The sequence below is a fragment of the Dryobates pubescens genome, chromosome Z (genome assembly GCF_014839835.1).
Source record: "Dryobates pubescens isolate bDryPub1 chromosome Z, bDryPub1.pri, whole genome shotgun sequence".
Classification (NCBI taxonomy): Eukaryota; Metazoa; Chordata; class Aves; order Piciformes; family Picidae; genus Dryobates; species Dryobates pubescens.
In genome coordinates this window covers 93473765-93497661 of record NC_071657.1, presented here as the reverse complement: position 1 = coordinate 93497661, position 23897 = coordinate 93473765, and the positions used below count along the sequence as shown (strand labels likewise).

The following is a 23897-nucleotide window of genomic DNA, read 5'->3' as shown; positions in this document are numbered from 1 at the left end:
GCATGTGTCAGACGCCATGAGAGAAGGTGTGTGCAGTTTACTTGCCACATAAACATTTTGAATTGATTGGCGGGATTTGAGTGGCTGATGTGCCATTGGGCCATTCGGTTTTCGAAAAGGGAATTTATAGGGAAAGACCTCCTATACTTTTTGCTCGCTTGCTCGTTGCTCGTTACATTCAAAGCTTGCACGCTGGTAACTCTCTCACCTCTCTCCCCCGTTCGTTAATGGGATTCAAGGCGGCGACAAGCACCCTACTTGCTTCTATCTTCATAGCAATTAGCTTCTTTGTTTTAGCAGCATAGTGCTAAAGTTGAGCCTTCACTGCAGCAGCCTGCCCTCTCATTTCCTCTAAATCTGTGGATTTATCTGTGGATTTATTGGCTGACCTTGGCTAAGTCTAACCCACTGCTTCTTCCTCCGCTCCCCTCTCTCTTGGAATGGGGGGTGGGGGAGAGGGTCAGTGGAAGAGCGCCCTCCTGGTCTTTTTTACAGGGGAGTTTCCATGTTGTTTTTTCTAATTGTAAATAATACTGTAAATTTTGTACATATTCATTGCATTCCATTGTAGAGTGTAGATTTTTCTTGTAAATAGAGCTTTATTTGCTTCATTTGAGTTGGTCTGGCAAAGTTAATGCTGGGGGGGGAAACTTCAGCCCACCACATAAAACAAGAGAAGAGACAGTGATCAATAAAAGAAAAATAAGCAACTTTTTATTAAGCACTTCAACAATTACCTGGTGTTTTCCATGGTAAAGCACAGTTTTCATGACAATACTGGTGCCTCTGGTCCAATGTAGTAGTATGGGGTTTTTTTCCAAGTAGAAAGGGAAAAAAGTATACATTTTTCCCCACTTCTGTCGTGCTGTCTTGTGTTTTGTTTGTTTTGTTATAAAAAACAAAGTGTTACATTAGGCTACTAAGAAGACACATGTTCGTATCACACACCATAGATACTTCAAGTTTAACAAGACAAAAAGTAGTGCTTTAGGATGTTAAATCCCTTCAAATCCCCTTTTTGCTTAGTTGGGAGGGAGAAAGAGAAAGAAGCATTTTCTTGTCTTTCCCTTTCTCTCATTTCCCATTTTTGGAAATCTACAAGAAAAGTTAAATGCAATGAAGAGGCATACATGCAACATTCAAATAGAGCTGCCTCAATGTTTTAAATTGAAATTTCACTACAAGTCTTTCACTGCAATGTACAGTAGAGCAATGATTACATCACCATTTTTATTTCAAATTATAGAAAATATTTCCAGAAAAGCTGGCTTCATTCATACATTGTGACATTTCTTTAATGCATTACCTGTTCAAAGTCTGTGTTTTAAGTGACCTTCACATAAAACCAGAGGTAGCTAAGTAAAAATACTATGTTTTGCATGAGGTTTGTATGTTTTTATGAGGTTCATGATGTAATAAAAAAAATTATTGTTCTATCAATCAATATCGATCAATTTCAGCACTTATTTCATAATCATTTGTCATCCCCAAAATGTATGAATGCTTTCTAACACAAGTACAGCTATTCCTATTCAGCTGTACATCCTTGTGGAAAGATGATAAATTCATTTTATTGGACAAATATTTGAGTTGCAGTCAAATACTCTTAACAAAAAAAGCAATCTATGTCACAGTCTAATTATTTGATGAAGTTATCATGCAAATTTAACAGTGCTTTTAATTATATCAGTGAGAAGTCAAATAATGAAAGTTTTAAGTTTGGTATGTTTTTGTGCTGTCCAAACAATAGCTTATTTATTTAGAAAACTTGTAATAAACTCCAGCATCTTAAGTATGTTCAAAAGTGCCTTTTCCAGCAACTCAAAAAAAGTAAGCATCACTAAATTTTGAAGTAGCAAATACAGTTAAAAGTTTAAGTGAACATAAGTTGAAACACTATGTCCAAATTCTATGCACCCATCAGGTGCAAAAACTGTTCTGCCTGCACTGAACAGGACCATGTTTTTCCTCAAACACTCACAAAGGCAGAAACTGGAAATGACAGAAAATTCAGCAGCTGCTTAGAGCTGTTATGCAGTGCCAAGTAAATGTACATTTTCTCGTCAGGCTTGAAGATCACTTTGCAAATCACTGAAATTCTATGTTTTATGCACTGTAAATGGGCACTACAAAGAAATGAAACTGTATTTTAAAGAAAATTTACCTTCCTAAAATGTTACTGATTCGCAGCATCCATACAAGCCACAAAAGAAACTGGACATTATGTATATAAGCATCTATTTTTGCATCTGTTTGATTTTGCTCTAAGTTTTCATTAAATAAATAGCTATTTTGTCCATACTAGAAAAAGAACAGCTGCAAAGACAGAACACAGTACTTTTCAGTGAATTTCTCTGACAGTGAAGGTGGAGGAAGTAAATAACTACTTTAAAATTAACAGCATTTATTAATTAGTTCCTGCTTCTAACAGCTCAATATTAACCTTCAAAAGCATGTTTTCATTCTTTAATGCATTGAGTCATGGGAATTTTAGTTTGAAAGGCTAATGTTCTCATCCTTGCATAGAAACCTGACTGAACTACATCTTCTAGGAGTTAAAGCAGTCTTGTCCAAAGGCTGGCTGGATTATGACATTAAGAGATTACACTAATTCTTCTTTTCCACGACCTCTGTGACAAAACTATAGTCATAATCATGAGTGGAATATAAATCACCATTTAGATTTGATATGATTCCCTAACTTTGGCCTGCAGGGCATCACAAGTCTTCTTTGCATCTCCCAACAACATGGCCGTATTAGGTTTGTAGAAGATTGGATTGTCCACGGCTGCATAACCGACTCCCAGAGATCTCTTCATTACAATCACCTATACATAAAGAGCACATGTTTGAAACAGCAAAAATAAACTACCATCCCTCCTCAAGCACCACCACCACAAAACCAATCTCTACCAAAGGAGAGGAGGAGATACACCTGGCCAAAATATGGTGCTCACTGCTACAAAAATGCATTTCAGAATGTAGTACAGCAGACAACTCGATAACTGCACCAGTTTCCTTTTGTTATCAAATGCTTACTACATGTCAGAACAGGTGACTGGACATTACATGTATATATGCTTTTACTTTTATCCATACAATAAAGGCAAAACAACATGGGCACTGATGATTTTAAGATAAAAAAACCCCAACCCCCTTTTATAACTATTCTAAGAAGCAAATATCTGGACAGCAACACAATTCAGAGGAGTATTCATAATCAATATTTGGTGCAATGCTCTCTGGTACTTCTCATGACTGTGTACTATTACTGCGTACCCTTACTATGTACTATTGCATGCATGAGATTTAAAGACAAATAAAAATCCTGAAATAATTTTCAACCAGGTTTAGCTATTAAATGTCAAATTTGTTGACCATGGCACCTTCAGAAGGTAAACTATGAAGATTTACCAACTTCAACTATGCACAAGTTTATTTCTCTAATTGCAATACAGAGCTACGCACAAAACACTGATAAATGTATGTGCCTGTGCCTCCAAGTACTTGAATGGCCAACCCACAACAGAACTGAGTGTATGATTTGGCTCAGAACAAAGGATTAAAGTTTTCACATCAAGGAAACCCTAATATATGTTTAGATATATATAAACATATATATATGTTTAGATTAGACAGTGCTGCTTTCAAAGGGCAAACTGGTAACTAACCTGTCAGTTCCATCTGGACATACAAAGCTCTCAACTCAAACACTCATTGTTCAGGGGTTTTATTTAAGATTTTTTTTTTAAATTTACTTTTATTTTTACCTCAATGTTGAAGAAGTCAAATTTCCTTTAAACTTGAAAAAGCAGATAGTTCTACAGTAACAAGAGCTGCAGATGTGAGCAGCACATCCTTTAACCATATTTTGTAGAAGCAGTTTTGTTGGGCTTTTCTACTTCAGTCATCATTAGCCTCACTAAAGCACCTGATGGATTACAAAACTCATGAACAGTGCATCACACTTGCAAATTATTGACTGGTTTCCTTAGACAACTTGTGAAAAGGCTGTAATGCAAACCAGAGGACTTGAAGAATTTTATTTGGTTATCCTATAAACCATGCTTCTAGAAGTACACTGCCTAATGCAGTTTCTAATGCAATTTTTTTAATCTCACCTGTTTGGACTTCCAGACCTCAAGAACTGGCATTCCAGCTATGATAGAGTTCGGATCTTCCTGAGCTGCTGAATTAACTGTATCATTTGCACCAATTACAAGGACCAAGTCAGTTTCTACAGCAAAACAAAGAAAGCACAACTGATGAAAAACTAATTGAAACTTAAACACCAAAGCTAGTGTACATTTTGTGTTTAATCTGATCTTCAGAGGCAGAACCCCATATATGGAGATTTCATTCACACATATTGTACAAGCTTCAAGCAAGTTGTATGTGAGTCTGAAAGTGCTACCAACTACTTCCAGCAAATCCATGACCTCCTTCCAAAGGGTTCATCAGACCATTCTGCCACACAAGAATTAAACCTTTTGATATCTAAATATAGTTTCACATACACACAGCATCATCACTTTTAAATGTCTTTGTGCATAGCTTTTCCTTTGAGTATTATTTAAAGAAACCATGATTCTTAAATCAAGATATAAGAAAGCCAGAATTTATCTGTACAATGCCATCCTAGTCTGCAAGAAATGAAATGGTCAAGTCATTCACAACACCTGACCTAAAGAAGCATGAGCAGTTTTCCTGTATGGAGCAGTAACAGTGATAAAAAAGAGACAGCATTTGTAATTTATTTCACAGCTACAAGCAATCTGAAAATGAACAGACAAACAAAACCAAACAAAAAACCCCCAAACAAACAAACAAACCACCCACAATCCCCACTCTCTTGATTCTGGAGGAAGCCAGTTCCACAGCCTATTTAAATTCCCTTTGATAGGCACTCTCTTCTGTGCTCCTCCTTTTAGTATTTCCATTTCTTTTACTTGTCTGTACTCCTTAGCTTCTGCTTCTGAGTCAGGCTATTTCTTGTATTGCACTGTGCTCACTTACTTGAGAGAACACTCAGATTGCAAGAGTGTGACCTCCGCTCCTCCACACAACAGGCACTAAAAGAAACTAAATGGACTAAGTCCATCCTTGTGCAATGTGAAAACAGAATCAAATAAAAATTGACAAGATCAAATCCAATCTACTGGAAATTTATAGTACACATGCTAACCTGGGAAGTCTTCATTGATCTCATCCATTTCTAGTACAATATCATAAGGAACACCAGCCTCCGCTAGGAGTACATTCAGCTGACCCGGCATACGGCCAGCCACAGGGTGAATACCAAACCTAACAGGAAAGAAAGGCCCCATTAGCAAGCAGTGACCACTCTGTTTTACACAGCAAAATTGCCACCTGTAACCAACAATGCTGTGAAGTTCGTAAATATAAGCATACACATCAGTTAGTAAGAAATGGTTAAATCTTTAAAAACTGTGATTACTCTTCCAGCGTTGCAGGGAACTGTGTAAGTGGGAAACTAAATTATTTGACTCCTCACCTGGAAAGTAATTGCTCCTTTTCTGCAAAGTTAAAAGAATGACTGACACAACAGGTATGCCAAAGAAAATGGTCATTTCCCAGTAAAACTGAAGAAGCTTGGAGTACATTTCAAATATTTCCTTCATAAGAACACTTATTCAGAAAGTCATTGCACTTGTGAAGTGGCTTTGGAGATCCCGCTGGACAACTGCTAGTGATGACACTGAAGGAACTCATAGCTAGAAATGCCTGAGAACCCATCATTATGAGATGGACTGATAAAGTAAATTTTCCACCCAGGAGCAGTTTATACCAAGTTTTCTTCAACTTCATTTTAAAGGACTATTACTTTTACACATATCAAGCATTTGTGTCCACCTTCCAAGCAGCATCATACTCAGAATCTTGTGACAGATACCTTTGGATTTTTATAAATAAGCTTTTTTGCTGCAAAACCATCACACACATTAATACTCTTTGCATGTTCCTTACATCATGGAGTACCATAATAGAACACTCTTTATGAAAATGCCAACAAACTGTACTGCCTTCCTGAAGCAAAACCACTCCTCAATCTAGGAGAAATGTCACTGGCAAATGACCACACTGACTCATGTATCTCGAGTATGCATTAACACTGCAATCCAACAGAAAAAAAATTAAATTCACAGGACTTCAAGAACAAGACAATGCTTTCATAAGTTAAGTTATCATGCCACTTTCTTCTCAAGATTGATTTTAGGAGAAAAAAAAAAGGGGGGGGGGGGGAGGGACGAAAAAGGAGAAAGGAGAAACAAAAAGGCAAAGAGCTAAAAAGCTCTAGAACTTTAAACATACCAATACAAGAAATTCTTTCAGAACAGCTCAAAACCAACTTCGAGAAAACAATTGCTTATGAGTTACTAAAAATTCACAGACACAAAGGTTGCAGTGGGCATGCATGCAGATCTGCAAGAGTAGAAAACTGGGAAAATTCCATTTAACCTGAGCCAATATAACACCTCTGTTCTCTCAAAGATACCTTTTGGTTAGAACCAATTCTATTTCTTGTGGGCAGATTGTACTCTTCTGCTCATCCCCTGGCTCTGAATAAATTAGATGTATCAGCGTCTACTTTCCTGTGCCTTTTCTGTCTTTCCAGCTCTGAAACTGTCAAAGGTAATGCTGACTCAAGCACACCAGAAACGCTTCAGATGGATGTTGTATACGGCTGAAGTTAATGTTTCAATACAGAAGTCTACATGCACTTTGAAAGAGACAGAAAATACCTAAGAAAACTGCAAGTTCATGGAATTCTGAAGAGAGAGTTCTGAGCAGAAATCCAAGTGAGTCAAGAATGCAATAAAAGGACTTCAGAGTTCTTCAGAAAGGAGTGATAGACTGCTGAATGAACTTGCCCTGACAGATAGACTGTCACGTATTCATATTTTCAACCCCACTGTGAAGGAACTGGATAACACATAACTGATGGTCCACAAGTCAAAGTCCAATCAACCCAGATCACTTGTGAATTTAACACTGTAGAAATCCTTAAAAGAGCAACTGAGCATTCCATCAGCAAGACAGTATTAAGACAATGCAAAGGATGAGACAACTGGGACCCAACTAACAAAATTAAGGGCATGTCCACATAATACTAGATACACTACCATTTTTAGCTCTAGGTGTAACAGTAGGATTTGAAAGAAACAGGGAGAATAGATCGTGTTCAGCTAGCAAACATTTTGTATCCTGTTGTAAAGCAGAATCAGAAAAAGGAGACAGGACAAAACTTTAACAGCTTACATTTCACTTCACTCAGCAATACAAGCCATGTGCAGTACAGCAGCTGGTCTTTAAGTGCACCATCCAACCACGTAAAGAACTGTAGGACAACTCTTATTCTGAACTACATTTGAGAAAATTAATTTGCTCCTCTGGCAGTGAAAATAGATTTTCCAGCAGAATTCTCATTTGTTTCTAATAAAATTATTTGAGTGTCTTTGTGACCAAAGCTGCTTTGGCAATACACAGAATATAATACTTTTTGAGGTTTCTATTGAATACTATATACATGCACAATATTCTTTCAAAGGCTGGAAAGCCAAAATTTTAGATGCCAAGAGAATGAATTTCACCTTTGACTTTGCCACTCCTGGCAAGAGGCAAAGAAAGAAGAAAAGGATAGATATCTTTGTTCATGGTCATGAACCACCAGTAGTTAAAGACTTCTAACAGACTATGCTTAAAACCACACCCTGTGTATTCACAAAGTTTGAGAAAGATGCTCATAAAAAAGCTTTATTGAACAAATACTGAAGTGACTCCCTGAAGTCTGCCTCTAAAAGCCTATTAACTAAGCATGACAACAGCCTGCCAGTACCTCTTGAAATTGGATATACAAGCATGGGAAAAGATCATTACAAATATGTGGTGCCCAGTCATAGGAAAAAGGCCAATGGGTACAAGCTAGAATGCAGTCAATTCTACCTCAACATGAGGAGACACTTCTTTAAAGTGAGGGTGACAGAGCACTGGAACAGGCTGCCCAGAGAGGCTGTGGAGTCTCCTTCTTTGGAGACTTTCAAAACCTGCCTGGACATGTTTCTTTGTGGCTTGCCCTAGGTGAGTCTTCTTTGCCAAGGCAGTTGGGACATGATGATCTCTGGAGGTCCCTTCCAATCCCTAACATGCTGTGATTCTGTGTGGTTCTATGTGCTTCTCTAAAGCTTCCATTATTTCACAAGGTAAGATCTTCATCTGCCTGGAGTGAAATCCTCCTGTTCAGTAGAAATTAGAATTCAAGTTAAGAATGGACAAAACATAGCTAAAATCCTCAATGGCTTACATTTCTAATGCAAGCTGTGTATCTTGCTCCTGACTCACGACAGTAGCAGTCCTTCAAAGCTATGTATATTACAGCAGAAACATTTTGCCAGGTATGCCCTCCCAGATGTTCAAAATGTGAACCTCATTCAAATTCAACACACAAACTACTTTAAAAGAGATGCATTTTATGATAAATTTTTTTAAAGCAAAAACTTGCAAGATTTCTTTGATATGCTTTTAATATCAATTACCCAAGAAGTCCCTTAGGTTGGCTGGGTTTAAATCAAGCCAAAATCTCATACTCTTTTTGACTTTCTGTTTACATGACATTAACTTTTCAGCCTACATGTATTTTCTCCATAACAATTATTCACAATCATGCTGTATCTGACTTGAAAAATTATTCCAGTAGTTCAATGAAATACAGAGTTCACCAGGAATTCTTTCCCTGGACCTTGCTTATCACCTCCAATTGCCAGTACACTGAAGTAAGCACACATCTCCCTGCTACTGAGGGGGGATCTCATCAGTGTGTATAGTATCTGAGGGGTGGGTGTCAAGTGGAGGGGGCCAAGCTCTTTTTGGTGGTGCACAGTAATAAGACAAGAAACAATGGGTTCAAACTTGAACATAGAAGATTTCACCTCAACATGAGGAGAAACTTCTTTACAGTCTGTACTATACACTGTACAGGAGCACTGGAACAGGCTGCCCAGGGATGTTGTGGAGTCTCCTTCTTTGGAGACTTTCAAAACTCACATGGATGCATTCCTGTGCAGACTACCCTCAGTGATCCTGCTGTGGAAGGGGGGCTGGACCCAATGATCTCTTGAGGTCTCTTCCAACCTCTAATATACTGTGATACTAAAGCTTCAGATCTAAACAACATGAGTACCAGTCAAGGGTATTTAACCTTTTTCATCAGCCTCTTTCAAATACTTTTTAGATTTATAAAGACAATACAGCACACTTAAAAAAAGAGTTCACATTTTCAACCTTTTTTATTCCCTATAAAGAGTGTAATAATTTCTTCTAAATTTAGACTAAAAATCTAAAATCTAGAACTCCTTACACACATCATATCCAGGATAGCACTTTCAGCACAGAAAGCATTTAAATTCTAGGAAAAGAGAAGTTACTAAAGTAGTATCAGGTTATTATAGTAGTATGAAAAAGACAACTATTGCATGAAAAATTACTGAGAAATTTCAGAATGGAAATTGCTTTTCATACAGTTCATAAAGTCACCATTATCTTTCTTAAAACTGGTAATACAACATTCTTGTAAGTAATGCTGAGAGAGCTAGCACCTATCAAACCCAGTGCAGAACTGTTTCAAGATCACTTAATCCATGTAAAGATAGGATTCCTGTCATTATGCCAAAACTGGACAGAGTGATGCAAGCAAGTAACATCTGGCTAGTGCCTAATTTAGCTTACTCAACACTTTAGACACTGTATATATAGGGAATAATCTGCCTAAGGGGTTTGCCTCACCTCCTCTTCCCCCTGATCCACTCACTTTGTGTTTTGACACCTCTCCACCTCTGTTTTCAGTGTAAGTAATAATTGTTTAATCAAGACAACAGGAAAGAAAAAAATCCCCAAACTAGGTCAGCTGAGATGGATACCATTCAGATATTCCACAGCTTGAATACTGCTATATGACAATAGTTGCTGTGTAGAATGACCTGTAAGTATCACAGTCTAATGCTCTCATCTCACATTATAGGTGACTAGGTAGATTATCAACATCAAAGCACATAGCTAGCGTAGCAAGCTCAGGCCTGGTTTCATGCCTGAGGTAACAGCATGTCCCCAAAATGAGTACTTCAGCACAGACTTAGCTCAGTGGCTCTGCTGGCATGAGGTCCATTAAATTTAAACTGAATTAAATTAGCTATATTAAGGATACTTAAGTCATGGTTGGTACTGGCTCCCTATTACAAACCACTATGGTTTACCACAGTAGAGGCAAGATCTAAATACATGGCATGGACCTCAGCTCAGCGCAATAACCCTCACAAGAATGTAACTGCAGGGAAGAAAGAAAAGCTTACCTCCACAAATCATCACACATAAGGTTACCTAGACCTTACTTGTAAGCTCAACTAGAACTGAGCTGACCTATATGGAACCTAGAATACATCCACAAAAGGATGCAGCTATAGCTGCACTTTCGCAGAAGCAGATTCAGGTACAGCTAGGTTTGCTAGTTTCCCTCTAGTTTCCCTATAGTTTCCCTCTAGCTATATTTATATGGCACTCAAGCTAACCAACCTGTAGGACTCCATTAGTTTCTTCAGCTGCAGCATTAATGATTCAGAACATACCCAAATAATCTGACTATAAGAAACAACCTGAAAACTGACATGTGTGCACTCATTAAGAGTCTTCCCAGTAAGCATACTGCAGCTTCCTAGAAATGTATCACACAGTATCACAGTATAACCAAAGTTGGAAGAGACCCCAAGGATCATCAAGTCCAACCTGTCCCAACAAACCTCACAACTAGACCATGGCACCAAGTGCCATGTCCAATCTCCCCTTGAACACCTGCATCAATGTGCATCAATGCACACTCTTCTTACGCTGCCACCCAGCAAAGATGGTAAATTTCCACTGATTTCAACTGACTGGAACCGTACCTTAACAGCTCATGCTTTAAACCTGTTCTAGACTTTCCTGCAGAGCAACACAGGATGACTGTAAACTGATATAGTCAAACAATTTAAGTTAATCAGTTTTACTTATTACTTTGTACATAAATGTATGTGGTACTCAGCCACATGTTTCATTACTCACAAGCAATTAAAACAATAGGGAAAATCCCAAAACCCTGAACAGATTTGGTTGGAGGTCAACCACAGAGCAAGAACAAAAATCCACAAATGCAGACCCAACACTAAATGCATGCTATCATACTTTCAAAACTGTAAGAGGCCTGTTTTACCATGTACTAAAAAGTAACTAGATTCTCCAGCATCAGGAAGACAGAAATCCAAGCCCATCAAGACACCCACTTATACAAAATTTAATTAAAAATAAATAAATCAAAGCACTAATATATAGCAACTCATTTGAAAGGCTATTGAAGAGGTAATCTGCACTTCTCCCAACTATGTGTTACCAGAAAACCACCATATTTCATTATGATTTAGATTTAGAAAGTCTGTACAAAGCACAATTTAAAGAGTTCTCACCCTGCAGTATGTTTTCCTCATCAAGAATTTCTCACTCACCAAGAAAATAAACCATACTGATAGAAAAAGTCTCAGGAAAGTCTTACTGTGGGAAAAGCTAAGATAGTTAACTTGATGTGGACAGGAACAGCATCACTTACCCAAGCACACATGAATACAGTTTTACATTGTACTATAATACTACAGAATAATTATATCTCTGTGTGTGTGTGTGTGTATATATATATCATTACTGTGTAACTGTAGAAGAAATCAGAATTTCACAAGTAGGCGCCTACAAGCAATAGAGTACATGGCTGACAAACGTTGGCAAGGTGACCTTTAGAAGTCTCTTCCAACCCAGACCATTCTATGGTTCTGTGACTCACTTGTAACTTCAGAAATGCAACAACAATTGTGAAACAGGCATTTCCCCTCCAAGGCCAACAGATTCTGGAGCCTACAAGACATAGTCTGTGAAAAGTTTTGATTATTTTGCCCATCCACAGCAAGGGAAAGCTGAAATGAAGGCTCAGCAATAAACAGCTTTTATGTTATACTACTAATGCATTAAAGATGTCATCTGCTGCAAGAGCATTTCACATAAGTGATCATGCTAGCTATTCAATTTAATAACAAAAACAGTGTGAAGTTTCCAAACTCTTCCATATTTCTAAATTAAAACTCTAGTCACAGATTATGCATCATGTTACATAATCTGCACAAATAGAGCATAGCATAGCACAGCACAGCATTAACCAGGTTGGAAAAGACCTTCAAGATCATCAAGTCCAACTTATCTTCCAACACCATCTAACCAAATAAACCATGGCACCAAGTGCCTCATCCAGTCTCTTCCTAAACACTTCCAGTGATGGTGACGCCACCACCTCCCTGGGCAGCACACTCTAATGGCAAATCACTATTTCTGCGAAGAATTTCTTCCTAACTTCCAGCCTAAGCCTCCCCTGGCAAAGCTTGAGACTGTGTCCTCTTGTTCTGGTGCTGGTTGTCTGGGAGAAGAGACCAACCCCCACCTGGCTACAACCTCCCTTGGAGTCATGGAGTTGTAGACAACAATAAGGTCTCCCGAGCCTCTTCTTCTCCAGGCTAAGCAGCCCCAGCTCCCTCAGCCTCTCCTCATAGGGCTTGTGCTCTAAACCCCTCACCAACTTTTTTGCCCTTCTCTGGACTCGTTCCAGCAACTCGACATCTTTCCTAAACTGAGGGGCCCAGAACTGGACACAGGACTCAAGGTGTGGCCTGACCAGTGCTGAGCACAGGGGCAGAATGACTTCCTGCTCCTGCTGGCCACACTGTTCCTGATGCAGGCCAGGATGTCATTGGCTTCCTTGGCCACCTGGGCACACTGCTGGATCATGTTCAGCCTACCATCAACCAGTACCCCCAGGTCTCTTTCCACCTGGCCGCTCTCCAGCCACTCTGACCCCAGCCTCTAGCACTGCATGGGGTTGTTGTGGCCAATGTGTAGAACTACACGGACCCCTGACTCCATCTGCCAGCTCAGGAAGCCAGTTGTCTGGAAGACAACCTATCTCGTCATTAAAAATTGAGGCAAAGAAGGTGTTAAGTACCTCTGCCTTTTCCTCATATTTTGTTACAATATTCCCCTCCATGTCCACTAAAGAGTGAAGGTTGTCCCTTCTCTTCCTTTTGCAATTAATATATTTATACGTGCATTTTTTGTTGTCCTTCACACAGAGGCCAATCTAAGCTCTAAATGGGCTTTTGCCTCTCTAATATTTTTTCCTACATCACCTAGCAACATCTTTAAACAACTCATGGGTAACCTCTCCTTCCTTCCAAAGATGATACACCCTCTTTTTTCCCCTTAATTCACTCAGAAGCTCATTGCCCATTCAGGCTGGCCGTCTGCCCCGGCAGCTCATCTTCCGGCACATTGGCACAGCCTGTTCCTGCCCCTTCAAGAGTTCTTTCTTGAAGTAGGTGCAGCTCTCCTGGACCCCTTTGTTTTTAAGGGCTGTTTCCCAAGGTACCTTTTAGTTAGTTCCTTAAGTAACCTGAAGTCTGCTCTCTGGAAGTCCAGAGTGGAGGTTTTGTTGCTGCCCCTCTTAGCTTGACTGCATATTGAAAACTCAATTATCTCATGGTCACTGAACCCCAGACAGCCTCCAGCCACCACATCTCCCACCAGCCCTTCTCTATTGGTAAAGGGAAGGTCAAGCAAAGCCTTACCCCTAGTAGGCTCATGCAGCAGCTGGGATAAGAAGCTATCCTCCATACACTCTAAGAACCTTCTAGACTGCCTCCTCTCTGCTGTGTTAAGTTCACAGCAGGTATCAGGCAGGTTAAAATTGCCCATAAGAACAAGGGCTGGTGATCTTGAGACAGCCTCTAACTGTCTATAAAATAATTCATCAACCTCTTCATCCTGGTTGGGTGGTCTATAGACTCCAACCAGGATGTCAGCCTTGTTGGCCTTCCCTCTAATTCTCACTCATAGGCATGCAACTTGATCATCCTTAATCTCTAGTTCCCTGGCATCTAGAACCTCCTTGATGTACAGGGCCACCCCTCCACCCCTTCTCCCTCTCCTGTCTCTCCTGAAGAGCCTGTAGCCATCAATTACAGTGCTCCAGTCATGTGAGTCATCCCACCACATTTCTGTGACGGCAACTACATCATAACTTTCCTGCTGTACCAAGGCTTCCAGCTCCTCTTGTTTGTTACCCATGCTGCATGCACTAGTGTACATGCACTTCAGCTGGGCTGCTGGTTTCACCCCTGACTCCAGCGTACCACCCTCAGACTGGTTTCAGCCCCTTCCCCCTTCAAATCTTCTTTAAAGCCCTGTCAACGAGTCCTGCCAATTCCCTTCCTAAAACCCTTTTCCCTCTGTGGGATAGGCTGTTCTCATGGGCTAGGATTCAGTATTCAGATCTTTCTCCCCCTCTGGGACAGATGTACTCCATCTGTTGCTAGCTGACCTGGTGCCATAGAAAGTTCCCCAAGATCAAAAAACCCAAAATTCTGTTGGTGGCACCAGCCTCTGAGCCACTTGTTAATTACACCTGCTTTCCTGTTTCACTGAGAATGTTATGGTTATAGGTAAAGTAAATGAAAACAACAGCTCTTCTGGATCAGTTGTAAGACACAAACCACAAAAAAGACCATATGACAGACACACTTTCTCTTGGCATGGTATTGGCATTACAAATTTATGACAATCATACGTCCAAGCCAGTACTCCTCCACAGCAGATGTCTGAGAGTGTCACTACCTCTGGCTGGTGAGTGTGCTATAGTCCCAAGGCTCTCCAGGCCTAGTGAAATCAGAGGGCTTGCAGCTGCACTCAGTGAACACCATGGGAGCACCACAAGTTGATGAAAGGCCTAAATTACAACAAACTGTAAATACAGATTTATTTCATTAAAATTCTAGGTAACCACTGCAGTAATCCCTTCCTGAAACTGACTTCTAACCCAGTTATTTCAAGGATTCACTCACATTTCTCCTTTGCAAAGCCACTATAGAAGGCAAAACTAGTAAATTTTTATTTCACCAAGGTTGATAAAAAAAAATAAAGCTTGCTGCCACAGAATTGCTGAAGAAAAAGCCAAAAGCACATGATGCTGTCATCACATTAGCCAAGTATCACAGTATCACTAAGGTTGGAAGAGACCCCAAGGATCATCGAGTCCAACCTGTCTCGATAGGCCTCACGACTAGACCATGGCACCAAGTGCCACGTCCAATCTCCTCTTGAACACCTCCAGGGACGGTGACTCCACCACCTCCCTGGGCAGCACATTCCAATGATGAATGACTCGCTCGGTGAAGAATTTTCTCCTCACCTCGAGTCTAAACCTCCCCTGGCACAGCTTGAGACTGTGTCTGGTGCTGGTTGCCTGGGAGAAGAGACCAACCCCTTCCTGGCCACAACCACCTTTCAGGTAGTTGTAGAGGGCAATGAGGTCACCCCTGAGCCTCCTCTTCTCCAGGCTAAGCAATCCCAGCTCCCTCAGCCTCTCCTCACAGGGCTGTGCTCAAGGCCTCTCACCAGCCTTGTTGCCCTTCTCTGGACATGTTCAAGTGTCTCGATGTCCTTCTTAAACTGAGGGGCCAGAACTGGACACAGGACTCAAGGTGTGGCCTAACCAATGCAGAGTACAGGGGCACAATGATCTCCCTGCTCCTGCTGGCCACACTATTCCTAATGCAGGCCAGGATGCCATTGGCCCTCTTGGCCACCTGGGCACACTGCTGGCTCATGTTTAGGTGGCTGTCAATCAGCACCCCCAGGTCCCTCTCCGTTTGGCAGTCTCCAGCCACTCTGACCCCAGCCTGTAGCTCTGCATGGGGTTGCCGTGGCCAAAGTGCAGCACCCGGCACTTGGACTTATTAAATGCCATCCCATTGGACTCTGCCCATCTGTCCAGTCGGTCAAGGTCCCTCTGCAGAGCCTTTCTACCCTCTAACTGATCAACATCTGCTCCTAACTTGGTGTCATCAGCAAACTTGCTGATGACTGACTCAACCCCCTCATCCAGATCATCAATGAAGATGTTAAAGAGGATGGGGCCCAGTACTGATCCCTGGGGGACGCCACTGGTGACTGGCCACCAGCTGGATGTGGCACCATTCACCAGCACTCTCTGGGCTCAGCCCTCCAGCCAGTTCCTAACCCAGCACAGAGTGCTGCTGTCCAAGCCACGAGCTGACAGCTTGGGCAGCAGTTTACTGTGGGGGACAGTGTCAAAGGCCTTGCTGAAGTCCAGGTAGACCACATCCACAGGCCTCCCCACATCCACCAGACGGGTCACCTGATCATAGAAGGAGATCAGGTTGGAGAGGCAGGACCTGCCCTTCCTAAATCCCTGTTGGCTGGACCTGAGCCCTTGGCCATCCTTCAGGTGCGCAGTTATTGCCGCCAGGATAATCTGTTCCATCACTTTCCCTGGCACTGAGGTCAGGCTGACTGGCCTGTAGTTTCCAGGTTCCTCCATCCGACCCTTCTTGTGGATGGGGACCACACTGGCCAGTTTCCAGTCATCTGGGACCTCTCCAGTGAGCCAGGACTGGAGGAAAATGATGGAGAGCGGCTTGGCCAGCTCATCTGCCAGCTCATCTGCCAGCTCATCTGCCAGCTTTCTCAGTACCCTAGGATGGATCCTATCTGGTCCCATGGACTTGTGACTGTCCAAGTGGCTCAGCAGGTCCCAAACTAATTCCTCATGGATTTCCAGGGCACCACACTGCTCCCCGACCCTATTACCCAGCTCAGGAGGCCACTCATCCTGAACTCCTCCTGCCTTGCTGTTAGACATTGAGGCAAAGAAGGTGTTCAGGACCTCAGCCTTTTCCTCATCTTTGGTCACCATGTTCCCCTCCAGGTCCTGTAAGGAGTGCAGGTTCTTCTTGCCCTTCTTTTTAGTGTTGATATATTTGTAAAAATGCTTTTCATTGTCTTTCACAGAGGTGGCCAGCTTCAGTTCCAGCTGGGCCTTTGCCTAATTTTATTCCTACATAATCTAACCACTTCCTTGAACATACCTCGAGAAGCCTTCCCCTCCTTCCAGAGGTGATACAGCCTCTTTTTTCCCCTTCAATCCTCCAGGAGCTGCTTGCTCATCCAGGCCCAGAGCCTTCCCCGCCGGCTCATCTTTCGGCACTTGGGAACTGCCAGTTCCTGTGCCTTCAAGAGCTCCTGTTTGAAGTAGGTCCATCCCTCCTGGACCCCTTGGTTCTTGAGGGTTGGTACCCTTACAAATAAGTTTCTTAAAGAGGCTGAAGTTTGCCCTCCGGCAGTCCAAGGTGCAGGTTCTGATGGTGCTCCTCCCTATCTCCCTGCATATTGAAAACTTCACTATCTCGTGGTCACTGCACCCTAGGCAGCCTCCCACCATCACGTCTCCCACCAGCCCTTCCCTATTGGAGAGCAGCAGGTCAAGCAGAGCCTGTCCCCTGGTAGGCTCACTTAACAGCTGCGTCAGGAAGCAGTCCTCCATGTGCTCCAGGAATCTTCTGGACTGCCTCCTCTCTGCTGAATTAAGTTCCCAGCAGCTATCTGGCAGGTTAAAGTCACCCACAAGGACAAGATCTGATGATCTTGAGACAGCCTCCAGTTGTTTGTAGAATAATTCATCAGCCTCCTCATTCTGGTTGGGTGGTCTATAACAGACTCCAACCAGGATGTCAGATTTGTTAGGCTGCCCTCTGATTTTAACCCACAGGCTCTCAATTCCCACATCTTCCACCTCGAGTTCTGTGGCAGAGTGTGACTCCCTAATATACAAAGCCACCCCTCCTCCTCTTCTCCCTTGCCTATCCCTCCTAAAGAGCCTGTAACCCCCCAGTGCAGCACTCCAATCATGCCTGTTGTCCCACCATGTTTCTGAGATGGTGACTATATCATAGTTGCCCTGGTGGACCAGGACCTCCAGCTCCTCTTGCTTATTGCCCATGCTGCGTGCATTGGTGTACATGCACTGCAGCTGGGCTCCCGACCTCTCAATTGACCCTACCTTGTGCCCTACTCTTTCCTCTGCAGTAAAGTTCTTTTGCTGCACAGCTAACAGGTCTTCACATTTTTTTTAAAATGGAATTTGGATACATACAGAACTTTGGAGACCACATATTCAAAATGCAACTGGCAAACCTCTTAAGCAACCCACTCCAGCCGACTGTTTTGTGCAAGTGTGCCAAATGAACTGTACAATCTTCAGATACCTCTTGAGCTTCAATTATTGTGCAATTCTGTGCAGATTCATGTCACATTAAAATAGCAACAGAAGTTCACATCCTCAGACCTTCCTATGTTGACTAGCTACCTTCTGAACAATTCAGACTGTAAAAACCCTCAAAGCACAGTGCAAGAGAAGACACTGGTAGCAAAGAAATGTGCACGTTCAAGGTTACACTGTTCAAAGACATATTTGTATGATTAAAAAAGGAGCTTCTAATTGGGATGTCCTTGATAATTGAAACATCCTGGACAAATATGGAAAGAGTGTTAGTAAATAATGTCATCAGCTTTGGCTCAAAAATAGCATCCTAAACTGAACTATCCTCAATATAATGTCAAAAACCACACCTCCTAGCTAGAAAACCCCTGCCTGAAATAAAACCTCGACCACATGATCACATGTAGTGAATTTAAGAGAAGTTGGACCTTCAGTGAGAAGTAAGCAAGACAATAACCAATGGATAATAGGTGTCGACATGAGGTATAGCTAACACATTTCAGTGTACAAATATCAGCTGCGAATTTCAGCTGCTGTGCAAGCTGAGTGGGAATAGCCCCTGGCACCCAGGCTTACGTGCCTCTGAATTAAACAAAGTCTCTCCCATATGTGTGATTTTTGGCTTACTGCACACCAGGCAACAAATCCATCTTTTTTTGGACAACAATATCACAGCCCTATAGCTTTGAAGAAGCAAGGGGGAATCAAGCTGTAGATCCTGTGGAAGCTGAAGTCCATGCTACTATCACATGGACTGTCCTATGAGGGTTCTAAGGAATATAACCAAGAGACTGCATGCAGCACATTAGTCTGAAACCAGGAACCACAGAGCATCTGCAAGACACCTCTCATCAAAACATATTAAATGTTTTTAGCTATTTCATAGTGCAGAATTGGTTAGTAGAAAAGTAAAAAGGTATGGCAGTGTGGATTTTTAACCTATGAAGAGCATCTAACATTATAATGTGGTTAATCCTTTATAGCACTGTTTCAAATGAGCAAAGTAGAACTGAATCTTACTGTCCATATAACTTTTAAAATAAACAAACATTGCTGTGCAGTAGTAGGCATTACTTCCACTCATGCAAGTCAGTTACCCCAGGGAAGAATAAGTTCTTGCTGCAGAAGCTACTTACTTGATCTACTCTCACTTCATACCAGACTGACACCACTGAACACTTCTCCATACTGCAGAAGGCTCTCATTTCCTGTCTGGGATCCTCAACTATTCCCATGGTATCCCTTTAACTATCCCCAAAGTACAGGGAAAGTAGAACTTAAAAAACCCAAAATACTAAAGGTATTTCAGTCTAATAAGAAAATCTCCTTCAACAAAGGTTTCTCTAGGAGACAATTCAAAGCACTTAAGTTATGCCTGTGTTTTCTTCCTATTGGCTACCAGCACAAAGTAAAACCATTCTCCGTGCACTGAACTCAGATGTTGAGATTACTCCTCACAGCATTATATTTCCACAAAGCAGTTGCTTTCAGGGGGCTCTCCAATCTCCCCACCTTTAGAAAAGGCTGCTAACTGGTCTCTTGAACACTACTCAAAAATGCTGCATTAAAGTTTTATTTTACAAAAACCTTCACTGCTTATTTTGTACAAGGATACTACTATACACCAAGGCAGAGCATATCTCACTAAAAGAGTTAGTTTACCTTTCAAAAAAAGTAAGATTTTGGGGCTACAAGAAAGAAGTATTAAATTTTGAAGCCATTTTTTTAAACCATTTGGGGGGGGGGGACATGAATAGAAAATTGTTCTTCAACTGCTGCAGCTACTTCCAAAGCCCAAGTTGAAGAAGAGTGAGAGTAAGGGATTTTTGACACCGAAGTAGACCATTTCTACATATTCAGCTACAGGTTAATAAGACTAGAGCACCCCTCCAGCTCATATCTCTGAGAGGTCAATCACCATAACAATGACTGCTGAAAAAAAAAATTAAACAAAAACAAAGACTTGTGGAGGATTTTAATGAAATTAAATCAAAATGAAACAATAAGGGAAAAAAAATTAATACTTTTAATCAGTGAAAGTACTTACCTGACATTTTTCCCTTGATCTCTCAGTATCTTCACCAGATCAGCTATGGGATACTGAGCTTTTGCTGCACACAAACCATAACCTGAAAGAATTTCCAAATCTTAAGCTGATTTTCTGTTTCAATCCAGACTAGTTACAGAAAATGTGTGTACCCCACACACAAATAGAAGCTACAATAATTAAAAACATTTTTAATTATATAAATATACATATGCACACCTACATAGATCAGATACCCATACATTCTTAGCCTGGCCACTGCATAATTTATTTTTTCTTGTTGGTCTCCTGACCACTAATTGGGTAGTAGTTTTACCTGTCAAACTACACGAGTAACTCACTTCAGCTTCACAAAAACTCATGTTCCTGTATCACAAAAGGACGTTTCAGACAGGTACACTCAAAAGCTAATAAAAAGGCTACTTTCAGGTTACTTCACCTCCATTATCCTGAAAATTTCCGATTAACACAATCCAAACCTAACAGCTAAATATAGCTTTTAGCATCAAATAATATTTTCAAATAATCTAATCTCTCTGTCTGAGCTAGATCAGAGCAACAGTGCCCAGTAAGAAAATGATGAGCATAAATTATTAATGGTGTTCTCAAGGTTTGACCACAAAAGCACAAGACAAACTCCTTGGAGGTGTTTGCAAGCTTTGCTGGAAACCAAGGTAACTTCCCATATTAGAACCTAGCCTCACTGATGTTTTCATTCAGCTGAAGCAAAATGAAGGATGACTTTTTTTTTTTTTAAACATTCTTCTCATTCCAATGCTAAAATAAATTTAATAATAGTTGAGCCTTCAGCTGAAAGAAAACAAAAGTTTTGAGATATTCCCTTCCTGTCCCTTCCTAACAGGGAATGCGCCACTGAAGCCATAACAGTTTCAGATAATTCCAGTAGTTATTGTACATTAAATTCTAGATTATTTTCTGCCATTTTTTTAATTAAAAAAGGCAGAATTGAACAAACAGATGCAAAGCATAAACAAAATCTTTGCCTTCAGTAACTTAAAAGACAGATACTTTGCTACTTGTAACACTAGTACTGTGGCAGTGCTTCAAAACTAACACCCCAACAGCTGTACACAAAATTTACTGTCAACATAATTTACAAAAGACAGCCTTTGTCCTGAAAAATCTAAATGAATAGGACAAAGCTTGAAGAGGTACACACAAGGAAAAACAAAGTGGCACACCCATGTCTATGGGGAGGAATGGTGACTGATCTGGGAATAAAATCAGATCCCACAGACCCACTCAAGTGCTGCTGTCACTATGTTGCAACTGAAAGGCTACAAGTTCTTATTTTGTTTTGGGTTTGTTTGCGTGGGTTTTGGTGTCATGTTTGTTGTCTTGTTTTTTAAAAATATATCCTTTGAACATCTTGATGTGTGAGTCAAGACTATCTTACCTGGAGTAATAATAATATTACTGGCTTCCTTTATCATTTCAACTGCATTGTCCACGTTGATTTCTGTGTGGGTTCCAGTGATTTCCATGGGCTTTCCACCAGCTGTAGACGTGGTGCCATAGCCCCCTAGTATCACATTTGCAAGGGAACGGTTCATAGCCTGAAAGACAACAGCTAAAGATGAAATCCAAAGATAAAGTAGGAGTGATGTCCACAAATAAAACTTCTGAAAATATTAAAACCTTTCTGGCAATAGTCTTTATCTGCTGGTTTTGCCTGCTTACAATCCAAAACTCCTTGAAATAGGCTCCTTAAAACGGAGAGCCAGATTAACACAACAATAGCCAAGCATCAGTTTCCAACTCATTTCATTTACGTATTTAATGGGAGTACCAGCATTTTACCAAGACAAAGAACAAAATAACAAATAGCAAATACTGGTCTTTGTGCTTAAAAGGGAGGGATACAAAAGAATACATATTCAGTGATTTATTTATTTACATGTACATATACACACACACACTATTTTATGGTAAGTTCTTGAGCAACTTAGTGTGTAAGCACAGAACTGCTGTACTGACAGCATGGAAACCATGTAGCTTTTACGGGCAGAAGCAAAACTCCTACTGTATCAAGACAGGAAAGAACAGAATGAAACTAAGCATCCATACAAAACTAACAAAACACTAACTCAGACCAAATGCTAATGAACTGAAGGAGGTCCATTAACTTGCTGGCTGAGCACCAAATGAGAACCTTAAACTAGAAACTTTTAAGAGAGGAACACATCCTGAAAATTTTATTCTATTAGATATGTAGCCAGGAAAAGCCACTGGCTAAATGCTTTCACTGGCATGTTTCCTTTCAAGTGTGGTCCTGATGTAGTATCTGGCAATATCTGGAAATAGGCAAAACTTGTAACTTCAGTAAACAAAACCAGAAAAGAAAAAGAACAGGATACATTGGTTCTTTAATTAAACCATGTGTGGCCTATACCTGGCTGTGCTAGCACAGAAACCACTTCAAAATTTAGGAGTGGATCTGGAGAGATGCACACAGGAAAGGAAACACCTACAAAGAAGTATGCTTCCAAGTGTCCATTTTCCACTCATATTTCAAATCATGAAATGCCACTTTTTTGGGTTTTTTTGTTTGGTTGGTTGTTTTTTTTGTTTCGGTTTGGGTTTGTGGGTTTTGTTACAGCCTGAGAAGATATGCCATTCTGTGAAATTCATCATCCAGCAAATAAGGAGAACAAAGATGTTAAAAGAATTTTTGTTTATCCTGATAAATTATCACTGTTTGAGATAACTGCAAGAAAGGTGCACAACTGCAGTGAAATCAGCATCTTGCTATCTGTCCTTCCATGCATCACAATATTAATCCACCAAACAGAAGAACAGACTACTTAGCATACTACAGCAGTGAAATGTCAGGTAAGAGAGTTCAGACAGAAGAATGTCCTCTTCAGATGTTATGCATGCTGAGTTTACAAGAAGCAACACTTTCTACACACACCTAAACCAAAAGATACCAGTAAGACCAGGTCAACAGAAAGAAATTTGAGAATCCACAACAAAGCAAGCATGAGATTGAAGCAACCTTGCCTGGCTCTGCACCAAAGAACCAAAGAAAGAGGAGGAAAGTCTGGCCAAAAAAAAAAAATTAACCAATGCAGCTAACAACCACTCAGCACAGAGACAGGGTGGAAACTTTCACACTCTTTACTACCACAGACCATAAACATACATGCAAAAAGAACAAGGCTTCACCATTCACAGATAATCCAACCACCTGCAAAAAGCCCTCTGTGCAGTGCACACAGCGATACTGGCCAGGAGCTTACAGCCCAGTGAAAAGCAGACCTTTAATCCTTTAGAACTCCAAATCCTTCCACTGTGCCCATGGAAACTGCACAGCTAGTTCAGGTGGTGGGCCACCATACAATTTGTAAGACTAACACCACAAGTCCTTTCTCTTGCTCTGTTTCATCTCCTCAATCAGTGGCTCCTCTTTGACCTGATATATATCCCCCATTCTTAAGCACACTCATTCTAAAAAAGAGAGCAAAACATGATAGCACAATGATGCTAATGAAATCAAGCACTGTGCATACGACACGTGTATTTTAAAAGCAGTCACAATTCACAGGTGTGAACAGCTAAGACCTTTGCTTTTTTGTTTTGTCCTTAATTCATCCTACTAATAACCACTACAGTGGG

General features: G+C 40.9%; 1 protein-coding gene across 1 annotated transcript in view; it reads right to left on the bottom strand.

Moving 5' to 3' along the window:
* Positions 1–2337: 2337 nt before the first annotated feature.
* The window catches only part of NNT (nicotinamide nucleotide transhydrogenase), a 58124-nt gene continuing 36564 nt past the window's right edge, over positions 2338–23897 (bottom strand). Inside the window, exons 18-22 of the mRNA XM_009899378.2 lie at positions 21676–21835; positions 20259–20340; positions 5186–5304; positions 4122–4237; positions 2338–2828 (exon numbers count right to left, since the gene is read on the bottom strand). Of these exons, the coding sequence (XP_009897680.1) occupies positions 2679–2828; positions 4122–4237; positions 5186–5304; positions 20259–20340; positions 21676–21835 (627 nt within the window). The 3' untranslated portion in view covers positions 2338–2678. The remainder of the gene's footprint in view (positions 2829–4121; positions 4238–5185; positions 5305–20258; positions 20341–21675; positions 21836–23897) is intronic.